The sequence below is a fragment of the Dasypus novemcinctus genome, chromosome X (assembly GCF_030445035.2).
Source record: "Dasypus novemcinctus isolate mDasNov1 chromosome X, mDasNov1.1.hap2, whole genome shotgun sequence".
Lineage (NCBI taxonomy): Eukaryota > Metazoa > Chordata > Mammalia > Cingulata > Dasypodidae > Dasypus > Dasypus novemcinctus.
Genome location: NC_080704.1, coordinates 67498051 through 67515217, shown reverse-complemented (window position 1 = coordinate 67515217; position 17167 = coordinate 67498051). Strand labels below are relative to the sequence as shown.

Below are 17167 nucleotides of genomic sequence, written 5' to 3'. Positions count from 1 at the left end.
TTTGTGGCCTACCATATGGCCTATCTTGGAGAATGATCCAGGTGCACTTGAGAAAAATGTATATCCTACTGTATTCAGGTGTAATGATCTGTATATGTCTATTAGGTCCAGCTCCTCTAATATACTGTTCAAAATTTGTTTCTTTATATATTCTCTTTTGAGATGCTCTGTCCAAAGTTGATAGTGATGTATTAAAGTCTCCAACTATGATTGTAGAGGTATCTATTCTTCTCACTTAGTTTTTCCAGTGTTTGCCACATGTATTTGGATGCATCCTTGTTAGAGCATAAATATTTATGACTGTTCATTCTTCTTGAGAGATTGTCCCTTTCAGTAATATGTAGGGTCCATCTTTGTCTCTCACAATTCTTTCACATTTAAAGTCTATTTTGTGTGGTAATAATATAGCTACTTCTGCCTTTTTTTCATTATTGTTTGCTTGTAAGATTGTTTTCCAGCCACTCACTTTCACCCTCTTTGAATCCCTGGGTCTAAGATATGTTTCTTATGGGCATCATACTGGTGGTTCATATTTCCTTATCCAATGTCCCAGTCTGAATCTTTCGATAGGTCAGTTTAATCCATTCACATTCATTGTTATTACTTTCAAGTAATTATTTATGTTAGCCATATTTTAATTGGACTTGTGTTTGTCATATTTTGTTTTTTCCTTCTTTTTTGTGTGTTTTTGTTGTTCTTACACTCTCCTCCAACTCTGCCTTTCCTGTTTTTTTCTTTCTTCCTGCAGAAATCCTTTTAGTATTTCTTGAAGGGGAGGTTTCTTGTAGGCATTCTCTTTTAATTTCTGTTTATCTGTGAATATTTGGAACTCTCCATCTTTTTTGAATGCTAGTTTAGCTGCATAGAGTATTCTTGGTTGGAAATGTTTTTCCTTTAGTACCTTGACTATATCATACCACTGCCTTCTTGACTCCATGGTTTCAGATGAGAAATCAGTACTTAATCTTATGGAGCCTCCTTTGTATGTGATGGTTTTCTCTTCTCTTGCTGCTTTTAGAATTTTCTTTGTCTTAAGCATTGGATAATTTGACAATGATATGTCTTGCAGTGGGCATGTTGGGGTTTATGATGTTTTGGATTCGTTGTGCTTGCTGAACATGTACATCCATCTCTCTCAGTAGATTGGGGAAGTTTTCAGCCATTATTTCCTGCAACACCCATTCTGTCCCCTTTCCCTTCTCTTCTCTTTCTGGGATGCCTATAATATATATGTTTGTGCATTTTGCATTGTCATTCAGGTCCTTAAATCCTAGCTGGATTTTTTCTATCTTTTTATCGATCAATCCTACTATCTGATTTCAGTTGTACTGTCTTCCACATCGCTAATTCTCTCCTCTGCATCTTTTAATCTACTACTTTTTGCTGAGAGTGTATTTTTGATTTCTGGATCTGTCTTGTCCATTCCCATCATACCTGTTATCTTTTTGTGTATGTCTGCAATTTCCTCTATGATTGTTTTCTTCATATTGTTAAACTCTTCCTTTACTTCTTTAAGTTGGTCTCTAGTATATGTTTTGGGATCTTTAATTACTTGTCCGATGTTCTGCTCCCCTTCCTGGTTTTTAGTTTGTTCATTGTATTCAGCCATGTTTTCCTGATTATTGGTTTGGTTTGTAGTTTTTCATGCTGTCTGGTCATCATTTTATCTTGATGGGTTTAATCAGTTCCTTCACTTCTTTGTCTGGTCTTGGTGATTAATTAATTGTTGTTCTTGTGTAAGTGTTATGTCTTCTCTTTGTCACTTTGTTCTTCTTATTCTAATTTCTTGTTGCTGGCTAAGTTCACTTTAAAGAAAATATTAGGGCCAAGGAAAGGAAATTGTGTAAGAAAAGTAAATGTGTAAAGTAGTATTGGTAATAAATGTTAACAGAGCAACAATGTGAGATCTGGAAGAATGGATATTAGGCTCATGTATGTTGTATAGAGTTATTGTTGTAAGTAGAGTACCTATAATGATATAGTCAACTGAATATGGGGAGGAATATAGTATGAATTAAAAAGCCAGTGTTTTCATGAGAGAGCGAAAGAGAAAAGAAAGACAGTAATATCAAGAGTGGATAAAAGACAGAAAACAAAACAGAGGTATTAGAAATTAAAATTTAGACAATTTGGGGACCAAAGAACAGGAGTTGGAATGTAAGAGAGACAGTAGATGATGGAGGATAGCAAGATGTGGGAGAAAGTGGTAGTGTAGGTGGCCAAAATCAATTCACACAGAAACGGGGAAATGGAGGATGAGGAAACACAGCAAATATGATGTTTCCTGCAGCACCTATTGTGTAAATAAAAGAAAATAAAATAAGAAGAAAAAAAGAGAAAAGAAAGAAAGAGAAAAAAAAGGGAGGTGGGCAAAATAATAGGAGGGAAACAGGCAAGAAAACCAAAAGAAGATAAAGAACCCTAAATAAATGAAAAAGGCCACTGGGGATACAATGGGTTTTCTCCCAGGAGATAATGCAATATTAGCAACCAAGACAATGAAAAAAAGAAAAAAGAGAAAAAGAAAAAGAAAACACAAATGCCAAAGGCTAGGACAATCAAGGACCTCAGATGGACCTCAGGGCTTGGTGGATTCAGGGATGGGAGTCTGTGATATTGCAGACTCGAGAGGTGTGAGTCTCTGTGGTGTGGGCCACCAGGGTTTAGGGGACACAGACCTGGGAACTACGCATCCCATTAACAGGGAGCCTGGGAGCACCACAGCGCAACATAGCTTTCAGGGATCCTGTAGCTGGGTGCCAGACCTAGAGGGAGGGGTCACTCCCGCAAACTCTGACCTCTGTGTCAGAAACCCAAATTCCACCTCTCACAAGAGTCTCTTCTGTCACTATCTCACCAAATCGACTTCAGGACACCTCCCACCTTGCAAGCCCCCAAAACAGCCTGCTGGGGGCACCGCTGTTCTACAAACTGTTCAGGGACCACCGCAGCTGAGCTGCCAGCCCTAGGGGGAGGGGCTCTAGCTGGAAGCTCTGACCTCCATGTCAGAAACCCAAAATTCCATGTCTCGCAAGGATCTCCTCCATCACTGTCTCACCAAATCGACTTCCAGACACCTCCTGCCCTGCAAGTCCCCAAAACAGACTGCTGGGGGTGCTGCTATACTACAAATAGTTCAGGGACCACCACAGATGGGCTGCCAGCCCTAGGGGGAGGGGCTCTAGCCAAAGCTCTGATCTCCATGTCAGAAACCCAAAATTCCATGTCTCACAAGAATCTCCTCCATCACTGTCTCACCAAATTGACTTCCAAATACCTCCCACCCTGCAAGCCCCCGAATAGCCCACTCAGGGCTTAAGAACTCCCCAGCACTGCAAAGCCTCCAGGAATCACTGCCACTGGGCTGCCAGCCCCAGGGGGAATCTTCTCATGCACAGCTCCATTCTCCGTAAAAGAGACCCAAAATTCTACCTTTTACAAGAATCTTCTCTGTCACCATCCCACTAAATCAATGTCCAGACACCTCCTGCCCTGCAAACACCCAAAACAGCCTGGTCCAGCAGGATTCCAACCCTACTCAGCTGCTTCTTTGCAGGAGAAATTATAAGGTGCACTCACTCATATGCCATCTTCAGGAACTCTGCTTTTCTTTTTCTAGTTCTGCCAAGTGTGCAATTAGAGCTTCAATTTTAGCTCTTTCTTCTTTTTGTAGGTGCTGAGCGCTTCCATCTCAGCACTGACTTTGCAGTGTCCTAAAATTATGATATGTTATATTCTCATTTTCACTCAATTCAAGAGATTTCCTGAATTCTCTTGGAATCTCTTCTTTGCCTCAACAATTATTAAAGAGTATGTTGTTTAATCTCCATATATTTATGACTTTTCACTTTTTCTGTCCATTAACTTCCAGCTTCCTTCTATTATGATTAGAGAAAATGTTTTTATAATTTCCATCTTTTTAAATTTATTGAGACTCTTCTTGTGACCCAATATATGGTCTATCTTCGAAAAGGATTCAAGAATCCTTGAAAATAATGCATATGCTATGTTTTTGGGGTGCAATGCTCTATAGACATCTTTTAGGTCTAATCCACTTCTCATATTATTCCCATTCTCTGTTTCTTTATTTTTGCTCAGTCCAGATGTTATATCCAATACTGAGAGTGGTGTATAGAAGAATCCAGCAATTATTGTAGAGATATCTATTTCTTTCTTCAGTTTTGCCAGTGTGTGCCTCATGTATATTGGGAAACTGATGTTAGGTGCATCATAAATAGTATAGTTATTTCTTCTTGGTGAACTGCCCCTTTATTATCAATAATATGTAATGTAATGACCCTTTTCACCCCTTATAATAGTTTTTTGCTTTTCAAATCTTTTTGTCCAATATTAGTATTGCTTCTTCAGCAATTTTTTTGCTTTCTATTTGTATGGAATAGTTTTGCCAACCTTTCACATTTTTAAAAATATATATTATAGGAACTGTGAAATTAAAAAATAGCCATGCACATGTTTAGAATTCCCATACAACATTCCTTCACCAACACACCATACCATTGCAGAACATTTGTTACAGATTATGAAATGATATTATCAGACTATTATCACTATGTTCCATTGCATATATTTGGCATGTTTTTTCATACACCCTTTTTATTAACACAGTGAAACTTTGGAATTGATGTAAGAATATTACAGTATTGCTGTTAACTATAGACCATAGGTTACATTAATTGTATTTTTCCCATGTTTCTCCATATTCTCACCATCCTGCAATAGTGATATACAGAAGGACATTTTCACATTTGTACTCTTAACAACAATTCTCATCCACCTCTGGGCTCACTGTGCTCTTCAGACCCTAGATTATTCTCTAGTTTTCTTTCAGTTTACATTTACATCCCTAGACTACTCTTTTCAGCTACAATCCCATTTATAAACCAGTTGTTACTGACTATAATCAGTTACCATCACCTATCCATTTCCACCCTTTTACTGTCAAATTAACTAAAACTTGTAGATAATGTAAATGGATATTTCCTGACATCCTCCTCAGATTGACCATCACAAGTGTATACCACTTATTTTTGCATAATGAGCTTCTATCATGACTCTCTACTGAAATAATTTATTATCTCTAATATGTTTGTTGTAGATTTTTCAGCACTTTCTAGGTATAGACTCATATCACCTGTGAATAGGGAAGTTTTACTTCTTCCTTTCCAAATTAGATTGCTTTTATTTCTTTCTCTTGCCTGATTGCTCTAGCTAGAACCTCTAGCAATATGTTGAACACAAGTAATGACAGTGGGCAACCTTGTCTTTTTCTTGATCTCAATGGGAAAACTTTCAGTTTTTCACCATTGAATACAATGTCAGTTGTGGGTTATTCATATATGTCCTTTATCATTTGGAGAGAACTTCCTTCAATTCCTATCTTTTGTAGAATTTTTATCAAGAAAGGATTCTGTATTTTGTCAAATGCCTTTTTTGTGCCAATCAATATGATCTCAAAAATTTCTTCTTTTATTTATTAATGTGGCATATTGTACTGATTTATTTTCTTGTGCTGAACCACTCTTGCATCCCTGGTATAAAACCCACTTGATTATGGTCAATAATTCTTCTAATGTGTTATTTGTTTTGATTAGCAAGTATTTTGGTGAGCATTTATGCATCCATATTCAATAGGGAATTGGGCTGGAATCTCTGTAAAATCTTTATCTGACTTTGTGGTATTACGGTGATATTAGCTTCATACAATGACTTTGGAAGCATTCCTTCTTGTTCAATTCTTTGGAAGAGCTTAAGACTGATATCAGATTTTCTTTGAACACTTGGCAGAACTCAGCTGTGAAACCATCTTGTCATGGGCTTTTCATTTTGGGAAGTTGTTTGATGATGACTTCAGTCTCTTTACTTGTGATTGGCTTCACGAGGTCTTCTATTTCTCCTAGGGTCAGTATATGTTTTTTGTACAATCCTAGGTATTTTTCCATTTCATCTAAATTGTCTAGTGTGTCAGCAGACAGTTGGTCATAGTATCCTCTTGTGATCTCTTTTTTCCCCTGTGATGTCAGTAGTAATGTTCCTATTTTCAGTTTTTTATTTATTTGCACCTTTCTCTTAATTTCTTAGTCTATCTATGTGTTTGTCAATTTTGTTAATCTTCTCAAAGACTAACGTTTGTTTTTGTTAATTCTATTTTTTAAATTTCATTTATTTCTGCTCTGATCTTTGTTATTTCATTCATTTTGCTTGCTATGGGATTAATTTGCCATTCTTTTTCTTTTCCTTCATCTGTTAGGTTATTAATTATAGTTCTTTCTTCTTTTTTAATGTATGCAATGAGGGTAATAAATTTCCCTGTCAGCACTTCCTACTCTGCATCCCATAGATTTTGTTATGTTGTTTCATTCATCTTGAAATATTTATTGGTTTTTCTTTCAATTTCTTCTTGACCCACTGATTATTTAAGAATGTGTTTTTTAAATCTTGAAATATTTGTTAAATTTCCTTTTTTTCATCTATTGTTAATTTTCAACTTTATTCCATTATAGTCAGAAGTGCTTTGTATAATTTCATTCAGCTTGAATTTATTGAGATCTGCTTTCTTATGCAATATATGGTCTATCCTGGATAAAGATCCATGAGCACTTGAGAACAGTATATATCCTGTGGTTTTATTGTGCAATGTTGTATGCATGTCTATTAGATTTCAATCTATTGGAATCCTTGGGTCTAAGTTGAGTCTCTTTTAGACAGCACATAGATGGCTCATATTTAATTATACATTTCTCCAGTCTATGTATTTTGATTGAGAAGTTTAATCCATGAATATTCAATGTTATTACTCTAAAGGCACTTCTTACATTACCCATTTTGACCTTTGGGTTTTATCTGTCATATTTTATTTTCAGCACCCTTTTTATACTTTTGTTAATTTTGCTGATATAATTTTCATTTCTAGACTCTCTTCCAAACTTCTCCTTTCTTAACTTTTCAGGTTCCAGCATTCCCTTTAAAATTTTCTTCAAAGCCAGTTACTTCCTTACAAACTCTCTCAATTTCGTTTTATCTAAGAATATTCTAAACTCACCTTCATTTTTGAAAGTCAAATTGCTGGATGTAAGATTCTTGGCTGACAGTTTTTCTTTTGCAGTATCTTAATATTTCATTCCACTGCCTTCTTGCATTAATGGTTTCTGATGAAAAATTGGAACTTAGTGTTATTTGGTGTCCCTTGTGTGTTATGTGTTGCTCTTCTCTTGCTGCTCTCAGAATTTTGTCTTTGTCTTTGGCATTTGATATTCTAGTTAGTAAGTGTCTCAGAGTTGGTCTATTTGGACATATACAGATGTGTGTACATTGTACTTTTTAGACATGAATATTTATATCCTTCAATAAGTTTGGGGAATTTTCTACCATTATTTCTTCAAATATTCCTTCTGCCCCTTTTTCATTCTCTTCTACTGTGACTCTCATGACATGTATGTTTGCATATTTTTTACCATCATTTATTTCCCTGAGTCCCTGTTCAGTGTTTTCTATTATTTTCTACTTCTGTTTTTTGTATGTTTTTGTTCAGAGGCCATGTCTTCAAGATCACTGATCCTTTCTTCTGCCTCCTCCAATCTGCTCTAATATGCCTCTAGTGTATTTTTAATTTCATTTATTGCACCTTTCATTCCCATAAGATCTGCTGTTTTTCCAAATACCTTTCAAATTCTTGTTTGTGCTCTCCCAGTGTCTTCTTAATATTCTTAATCTCTTTAGTCATCTCATTGAATTTATTTAGATTTGTTTGTAAACCTATGATTAGTTAACTCAAGTCCTTTATGTCAACTGGAGGTTTATGTTGTTCCTTTGACTGGGCCATAGCTTCCTGTTACTTGGTATGGATTGTATGTGTTTTGGATTGTTGGTGTTTTGGCATCTGGCTTACCTGATTCTTTTCTTAATTTAGGGTTTTATTGCCCTTTCTCCCTTGCTGGTCATGTACTAGGAGCTGAGGATGTAGTTGGTAGTGGTGATGTTGGAAGCTAAAGCAGCCCATATTGGCCCAGAAACTGATGATGCTTCTCTGACTTTTCTCCTCTGCCATGGGTAGGGACAGGTCCCCAGCCATGTGTAATAATCCAAGTCATGGAAGCTGAGGTAGTCTCTATTTAGCAGTCTCTAGTCACACTTGTTCCTGTGATGCCTAGGTCAGGGATGGAGCTACAGGTGTGGGTAGCAATCTATGCCATAATGTGTTCCAAATGAATGCTGTTGCCCACATATTCTTCCACAGCATGACAATTTGCCCCCTGCCAGAGTGGGGATGGACCCTACAAAGTGCCAAACAATCTAACCTCCATGGGCTGAATGCAGGTGTAGTTGCCCTGAGTAGCTGAGGGACTACTGTTCCTTCTTCACTTTTATGTGGGATGGAACCACAGGCATCCAATAATTCATTCTGTGTAGGCCAAAAGTGTATGCTCTTGCCTGGAGAGGCTGAGGAATCATCAGCCCTCTCTTATCCTATTGGGGGATGCAGGTGAATCCACAGTTGCACGACTGTTCAGTCCCTGTAGGCCAAAAGAACCTAAATTGCCCAGAGAGGCTGAGGAAACATCAGGCCCTTCCCATCCTACTTGGGAGTGAAGATGGAGCTAAAGTGTCTGGCTTTTCAGTGTGTATGGTCCCAAAGCATCTATAGTTTCCCAGAGAGGTTGGGGAAACTCTGGTCCTTTCTTGTGCTATGGAGTATAAATGTGGAGACATATGTTCTCGACAGTCATGTTAGTGCAAGGAAAAGTGCCTGCAGTTGACATGAGAGGCTGAGGAAACACCAGCCCTCTCCTATCCTAAGGGGGATGGGAATGGAGATGGAATGGAAGGCCCTCAACAAACCAATTGCCTGCAATTGCCTGGACATGCTAAGGAAACATCACTCCCCCCCCCCCATTCTATTGAGGAGTGAGGATGGAGCTGCAGGTGTCTGAGTATCTAGTATGTGCATGCTTTAAGTACCTGCACTTGCCCAGAGTCAAAGAAACACAAGCACCCTCCTATCCCATGGAGGTGGAGGGGTAGACCTGGAATCAAATACACTCAGCAAACTAGTTTGTATGAGTGGAAAGTCCCTGCAGTTGCCCAGAAAGGCCAAGGAAATAGAGCTCCTTTTCTACCCTACTGGGTTGTGAGGATTGAGTCCCATGTGTCCATCTATTCAGTCTGTTCTTACTGAAAGTACCTGTAGTTGCTTGGAGAGGCTAGGGGAGGTAAACCACCAGCTTCCTCCCTATTTGAGGTGGGGCTGGGTCCTATCCTAGGGCTGCAATCAAATCTTGGTGAAAAGAAACCATCCCTACCATTACTGTGATTTTCAATCACCCCACTTCCGATCATGACAGGGACAGAGTTAAAAGGGTGGATACCAGGCTTTTTCCACCTCGGACAGGTTCAAACTTTAGCTAGCCGGATTTACTAATCAATGGCTGAAGTCAGTGGCCAATGATCTCTTTCTCCCACATTTTTGGGAAATGGAGTTTCCAGCTCCAGCCATAGAATAACTCATGAGTCAGCTTTTGCTGCCAGTGGAGAATGGGGACTGGCTTCTGAGGGGTAGAGTGCTCTACTCATGATTTTTCAAAATACAACAGTATAAAGACCAACACAATAAATCATGAGCATTTCTGTACACTAGTAATGAGCAAACTGAGGAGGAAATCAAGAAAAAATTCCATTTATAATAGCAGCAAAATGACTCAAATATCTAGGAATTAATTTAACATGGAATATGAAGGATCTATATTCAGAGAACTGCATAACTCTGCTAAAAGAAATCACAGACCTAAACTAATCTAAGACTATTTCATGTTCATGAATTGAAAGAGTAAACATCATGACGATGTCAATTCTACCCAAAATAATTTATAGATTCAATTCAATAGCAATCAAAATTCCAATAGCCTACTGTACAGAAATAGAAAGGTCAATTACCACATTATTTGGAAATGAAAAGTGTCCCAAAGAGCCAAAACCATTAAAAAAAATGAACACAAATTTGGAAAACTCACAATTCCTGACCTTGTGGTATATTTTAAAACAATAGTGGTCAAAAAAACATCTTGACTTACTTGATCCGTGGGCTATGGCTGCTGTGGGGAGTGCCCGGCTCCTGTGCATGGTTTCCATGCTTCTCTGTGGTGCTGCAGGTGACTACTCCTTGCTTGCCCCACTGTACAAATCTTTGGGCCCCTGGTGATCCAGAGGCCAGGCAGGATCTCAAGAGCTAGGTGGCCACTGACCAAGTTGGTGCTTGTGCTGGGCAGCTCATAAGATAAAATAGCAGTCCACTTTATAAACTGGAGGTGAAATATTAACAAGCAAAGGAAAAGTTGATGACTCTCTGCTAGTTGTGGGTCATTAAAAGTAATCTATATATTGATGATTTTAGCCTGCTCCACCTGTCACCTCATCTTTGAAGAGCACATATTTGAGAAGTGACAAGCAATCATTCATGCAGAGAATGACTTGTTTGATATGGCCTATGGACTAACAGAAATCATGGTTGGTCTGCCAAATCTGTTTGACAAAGTCTTTGTACAATATGACTGTTGGAGTACCTGACACAGTGGCTGATGCCAGATAGTCCATTGATATGGTCAAGAACTCCTAAGCTAGAATATACAGGAATATTTTCATGAAATTTTATCTATTTTTATAATCATTATTTCTTAAGGTAACTAAATGAAACAATAGATAAATGAGTTTATTGCTATAACTAGCTTCACTATTTTAATTTACATTGTATAATTACTGAATCTGGTAGTTCTGAAATTATACAACCTTTATTTTGGTTAAATTATAAAAATGTCACCAAAATATTAGAAAATAGTTAATGTGATAAAACCTAATGTATTTTATGACATTAGCAAAAAATTTTTCATATAAATCTTTGTCTGCTTATGTGTAAAGTACATTAAAAAGCTATGATTATCCTTGTTTGATCTGGGTGAAGGCAGGGACCCAAAATAGCTTGTCTAAGGCCATAGAACTAATTAGAAGATCTGTTAGTAGAACCCATATATTGCCATTACAAGCTGGAATAAATATGAGTATCTTAGAGTGCTACTTATATGTGAATAGGTTTGACAAAAATATTTAACAGCTCAATGAACAATTTCAAAGACAACTATTACTCTTATAAAGATATATTTCAAAAATTTCATTGAGAAGTTAAATCTGACCAAACACGTTATAACACTATAAAGGAAGTTTGATATTTGTTCTGACAATACTGGAGGACTAAACTAAACCTTAGACACCTTAAAAAAAACAGCAGGGGTTTGGCATAAAGATAGACACATTGATCAATGGACTCAAATTGAGAGTTCAGAAACATTGGTGTGGAGAAAGTTGCCATGGTGGCTGCTGGGGGTAGGGAGTGGGAGGAAGAGATAAGATGTGGGGGTGTGTTCGGGACTTGGAGTTGTCCTGGATGGTGCTGCAGGGACAGTTACCAGACATTGTATGTCCTCCCATGGCTCATTGGGTGGACTGTGGGAGAGTGTGGGCTATGATGTGGACCATTGACCATGAGGTGCAGCGCTGCTCAGAGATGTATTCACCAAATGCATTGAATGTCTCATGATGATTGAGGAGGTTGTTATGGGGGGAGGAGTGGAGTGAGGGGGGTGGGGGTATATGGGTACCTCATATCTTTTTAATGTAACATTAAAAAATAAACAAAGAAAAAAAGAAATAAAGAAAAAGAAAAGAAATATACCCTCACCTGTATGGCCAACAGGTTTTCAATAAGCTTACCAAGTCCACTTTTCTGGGACAGAAAATTCTCCTAAAAAATGGTCCTGGGAGAACTGTATATCCCTAACCAAAGGAATGAAAAAGGACTCCTCTTTCTCTCCCTAAACAATAACCAACTGAAAATGTAACAAAGACATAAACGTAAAAGCCCAGACCATAAAACTACTAGACATTAATGTAGAGAAATATCACCAGACTTTGTAGTAAGGGGGATTTCTTACACCTTATATACAAAGCATGAGCAACAAAAGAAAAAAAAAATAGATAAATGGGACCTACTTAAAATTAAACATTTCTGCACCTCAAAAAGACTTTGTGAAGAGAAAAAAAGGGCAGTCTAATTAATAGGAGAAAATATTTGGAAATCACACAACAAACAAGAGTTTAAAACCCCATGATATATAAAGAGATAGTACAAGTCAACAATAAAAAAAACCATGTAACCCAATAAAAAGAATTGGGTAAAAGAACTGAATAGACATTATTCTAAAGAAGAAATACAAATGGTGAAAAAAACACATGAAAAAAACTTCTTTCTTGTACTACAGAGAGGTTCAGCAGTTGTGTGGGGTGTTATTGGTGGGGGGCATATTGTTGGGAGGGAGTTCTCTAAGGCATGTATACAGGGTACAAAGAAAGGTTTGGATATTTTCATAGTGGTTTCAGTTGGAAATGACAGCTGAGAGAGTGCTGAGTCCCTGGCCAGGGAAACTCTATCACGTTCCCCAATGGAACAGCAACAATCCCCCAAATGCAATGGCAAAGACCAACAAAGATGGATGGTCCAATGATGAGCCCTTAATTCTGATGGCTTTGATTATGAGCCTCTGTGCCTGAAATATGAACTTGTCCTAGTGCTGCGGGGTGCCTAAGTGTTATTTCCTGAGAGCCTCCATGTTGCTCAAATGTGGCCACTCTCTAAACCAAACTCAGCATGTAGATGCACTAACTTCCCCCCAGCATGGAACATGACTTCTGGGGATTAGCCTCCCTGGTGCCAACGGATTACTACCAAACACCAGCTGATGATGTAACTAGAAAAAGACCTTGAATAAAAGGGTCTACTCAGACCAGAAGACTATCTCAGCCTACATGTAATATTAGCTGATAAAAACTGCTTTTTGACTTTGGATAAAAGGGGAAAATGGAAAAGACAAGTTTATATGGCTATGAGTCTCCAAAAAGAGTTGGGAGGTCATCAGAGGGGTGATCCTTATGCACACCTCAGCAGGGTACCAGAGACAGTCAAGGTAGATGGAAACACAGGTGCTGGGTCTCCTGAGGGCTGCATTGACTCACAGGTTCTATGGTCATGGCAAATGGCTCTGGAATTCAGGGCCATGTCAGTTGGCCCTACTTTGGATTTTGTGTTCCTGAGTGTAATGGAGTTGGACTCAGATATGTCCTTTCTACACATGCCTCTTCTGTTACTTTTACTGGACCTGTGGTTGGCATTTGGGTTGGTGTATACTCAGAAGACCTCAATCTCTGTACTGTACATATGATGGCCAGGTCCTGGGCCTTAGCAGACTTATGGCTCCTACCCTCTGGTTTCTTGGACTTACCCTGGCCAGCTGACAAGGAGGTGAAGAGGGTCAACCACCACACCAGTGGGCCAAGAGTGCCTCCAACTGCAAGCAGGATATTTGCATCCATCATTCATGTGGAATCTAAGCCCCCTCTTGAGGTAGAGGGGGACTGGACATAATCATTCCAGGATCCACAAGATGGAGGCATAGAGTAAGGATTAGAGTGGATTTACTGGTGTTCTGTTGGGGAACTATTGTGAGTAGTAAGGGAAGAAATTGTAATAGTTATGGGGAGAGGGTGGGCATGGTGGCTGCTGATAGTAGGGAAACAGAAGAAAATATATGGTGTGGGGGCATTTTCAGGATGTTGAGTTGTCTTAGGTGGTGCTTCAGTGATGGATGCTGGACATTGTGTGTCCTGTTGTGGCCCACTGGGTGGACTGGGGGAGTGTGTGGACTACAATGTGGACCACTATCTATGTGGTACAGCAGTGCTCCAGATTGTATTCACCAGGTGCAGTTGATGTGCCACAGTGATGGAAGAGGTTGTTGATTTGGGATTCGTGTTTGGGTGGTTTTGGGGTATATAGAGACCTCATATTTTTTTAATGTAACATTTAAAAGAAAATAAAGAAGAAAAACTTCTTTATGATTATTTTTTCTTCTCCCCCTCTCCCCGTCCTGCTACCAGTGTCCATTCATTGTGTGATCTTCTGTATCTCACTTTCTTTTTGACTTCTCTTCTCATCTTTCTCTTCTAGGATTTATCAAGATTAAATCCTGGAGACTTCTGATGTGGAGAGAGGTTCCCTGTCAATTGTGCCACCTCAGTTCCTAGTCTTTGCTGCACTTTACTTTGACTGTCCCCTTCTACTCTCTTTTGTTGTGTCATCATTTTGCTGCATGACTCACTTGTGCAGGCACTGGCTCACCATGTGGGCACTCGGTTTGCTGCATGGGAACTCAGCTTGCCACATATGCACTGGCTCACCATGCAGGCACTGGCTCAACCTGCAGGCACTCACATGGACACTCAGCTCACCACATGGGCACTTGGCTTGCCACATGGGCCCTTGTGTGGGCACTCAGCTCACCATGTGGTCACTCAGCTCACCCCATGGGCACTTGGCTCTCTGCATGGGCACTTAGCACATCAGGTGGACACTGGGATCACCATGTGGGCACTGACATACTATGCAGGCATGCTTTCTCTTCTTTTTCACCAGGAGGCCCCAGAGATTGAACCTGCATCCTCCCATATGGTAGGTGGAGGGCTTGTCACTTGAGCCACATCCACTCCCCCCCCCCCCCCAGAAATCTTTCACATCACTGGCTATTAGGGAATTGCAAACCAAAACTACATTGAGATATTTCACATCTACTAGAATTACCACTATTAACAAAACAGAAATCTACAAGTGTTGGAGTGGATGTGGAGAGATAGGAACACTTATTCACTATTGATGGGAATGTAGAATGGCATAACCATTGTGGAGTCTTTGGCAGATTCTAAGTAAGTTAGTTATAGATCTACCATTTGTCCTGGCAATACTGCTACTAGGTATATATCCAGAAGGAACTGAGAGCAGTGTCATGAACAGACATCTACACATCAATGTTCACAGAGACATTATGCACAATTGCCAAAAGCTGGGAACAACCCTGGTGTCCATCAAGTGATGAATGGGTAAAGAAACTGTGTTATATACACATGGTGGAATATTGTTCAGTTGTAAGAAAAATGAAACCACAAAACATGTGGCAGCATGGATAAACCCAGAGGAGAGTATGTTGAGTAAAGCAAGCCAGGCACAAAACTATAAATATTGTATGATTTCAGTATTATGAACTAAATATAATGAGAAAACTCATGGATTTGTAGCCAGAATATGTCACCAGAGAAAAGTATGTGTTCAGAGAATGGAAAGCCGAGGTTTAATCTGTGCAGAATTGGTAAAAAGTTGATTGTAAGTATTTGGAAATGAATAGAAATGGTGAAAGCACATCATGGAATTTGTAATTAGTAGTGATAATGTGGTTATGATAGTTTACTTTTTGTTTTTCTTTTTTTTGTAATAATGAAAATGCACTAATATTGATTTAAGTGATGAATATGCAACACTATGATTATAACAAATGCCATTGATTATACACTTTAAATAAATTATATATATGGTTTATGAACAAAAATTAGGGTGAATTGGGGGAAAATACACTAAATGTAATTTATAGACTATAGTTAGTTGTATTTTGATGATGTTCTTTCATAATTGTTATAAATGTTTTACGACAATGCAAGATATTTATGGTGGGGTGACGTATGGGGGCCCTGAAGGATGTTATGCATGTTTGTTTTGAATGTTTACAACTTTAAATATACACTTATTGTTTATGAATGTTTATGTATGATATACCTCAATAAATTGTTTTAAAAATGATAAAATGAAAATATTTTTATTTTTAAACCTCAGAAATTTCTCTTTAAATAGAACTAGAAAATATAGTATGAAATTAATCTGAAGTCCCTACACTTTACTTAATAATATTGTGGCTCTTATACATTTTAAAGATGCAGATTCCATGTTAATTAATTAATTAATTAATTAATTTCTCTTCCCTTCCCCCACTGCAGTTGTCTGTTCTGTGTGTCTATTTGCTGTCGTCTTCTTTGTCCGTTTCTATTGTTGTCAGCAGCAAGGGAATCTTGTGGTGTCAGCTCTCAGTATGTGTGGTGCCACTCTTGGGCAGACTGCTTTCTTTCGCACTGGGCGGCTCTCCTTATGGGGCACACCCCTTGCATGTGGGGCTTCCCTACATGGGGGACACCCCTGCGTGGCACGGCACTCCTTGTGTGCATCAGCACTGCACATGGGCCAGCTCCACACGGGTCAAGGAAGCCCGGTGTTTGGACTGCAGACTCCCATGTGGTAGATGGACACCCTAACCACTGGGCCAAGTCCGCTTCCCTCCATGTTAATTTTGCAATTGATTTTAAGAGAAATCATTGTGCTAATATATAAATAAGAGAATATATGCAGTCACAATTTGTGATGGTTAATCCATTTGTCAATTTAGCTAGGTTTTGGTCTCTGTTTGGTCAAGCAAGCTCTGAACAGATTGCTATTGTGAGGGTAATTCATGGCTTGATTTGTGTGTATAGTTAATTGTTTGCATCTACAGCTGATTGCACCTACATTAACAAAAAGGAGATTGCTCTTTGCAATGAAAGTAGTCTCCACATTCAGTCACTTAGAGGCCTTAAAGCTAGACTTGAAGATTTCAGTAGCATGATGAATGTCTATTTCTACTTATTGCATCCCACTTCAACTGTGGAATTTAATGTCACCCTCACTAGAGTTTCCAAGTTGAGGCTTCTCCCAATGAATTTAACTTCATCTTGATTGAGTTTCCAACTTGTTACCTGCTGTATGGAATTTGAACTTGCCAATCACCACAATCACTTCAGACAATCCCTATAATTAATCTCAATATTAAAAATATTTATTAGATCAATTGGCTTTAATTTTTTTTCATAATATTTTTATCTGGTTTTGGTGCTAGGGTGATGTTAGCTCTAGAATGAGTTCGGTAGCATTCCCTCTTGTTCAAATTTTTGAAGAGCTTAAGCGGGTAGGTATTAAATCATCTGTGAATAATTGGGAAAATTCACCTGTGAAGCTATCAATTTCTGAGTTTTATATCTGTGGGATGTTTATAACGACCGTTTAAATGTTTTTAATTGTGATTCATTTGATGAGGTCTTCTATTTCTTCTAGGGTCAATGTAGGTTGTAAATGTGTTTCTAGGGACATGTCCATTTTGTCATTTTTTTCTGGTTTGTTGGTGTACAATTTTTCGTAGTA

The 17167-nt window shown here is 38.5% G+C and overlaps 1 protein-coding gene across 2 annotated transcripts in view; it reads left to right on the top strand.

The window, feature by feature from the left end:
• Window positions 1-15747, top strand: part of ARHGEF9 (Cdc42 guanine nucleotide exchange factor 9) — a 530054-nt gene extending 514307 nt beyond the window's left edge. The window contains exon 11 of one of the 2 annotated variants that reach the window (XM_071212901.1): window positions 14066-15747. In XM_071212901.1, the coding sequence (XP_071069002.1) occupies window positions 14066-14081 (16 nt within the window). In that variant the 3' untranslated portion in view covers window positions 14082-15747. The remainder of the gene's footprint in view (window positions 1-14065) is intronic. The other variant, XM_071212902.1, reaches the window with a different exon arrangement.
• The last annotated feature ends 1420 nt before the right edge of the window (window positions 15748-17167 follow it).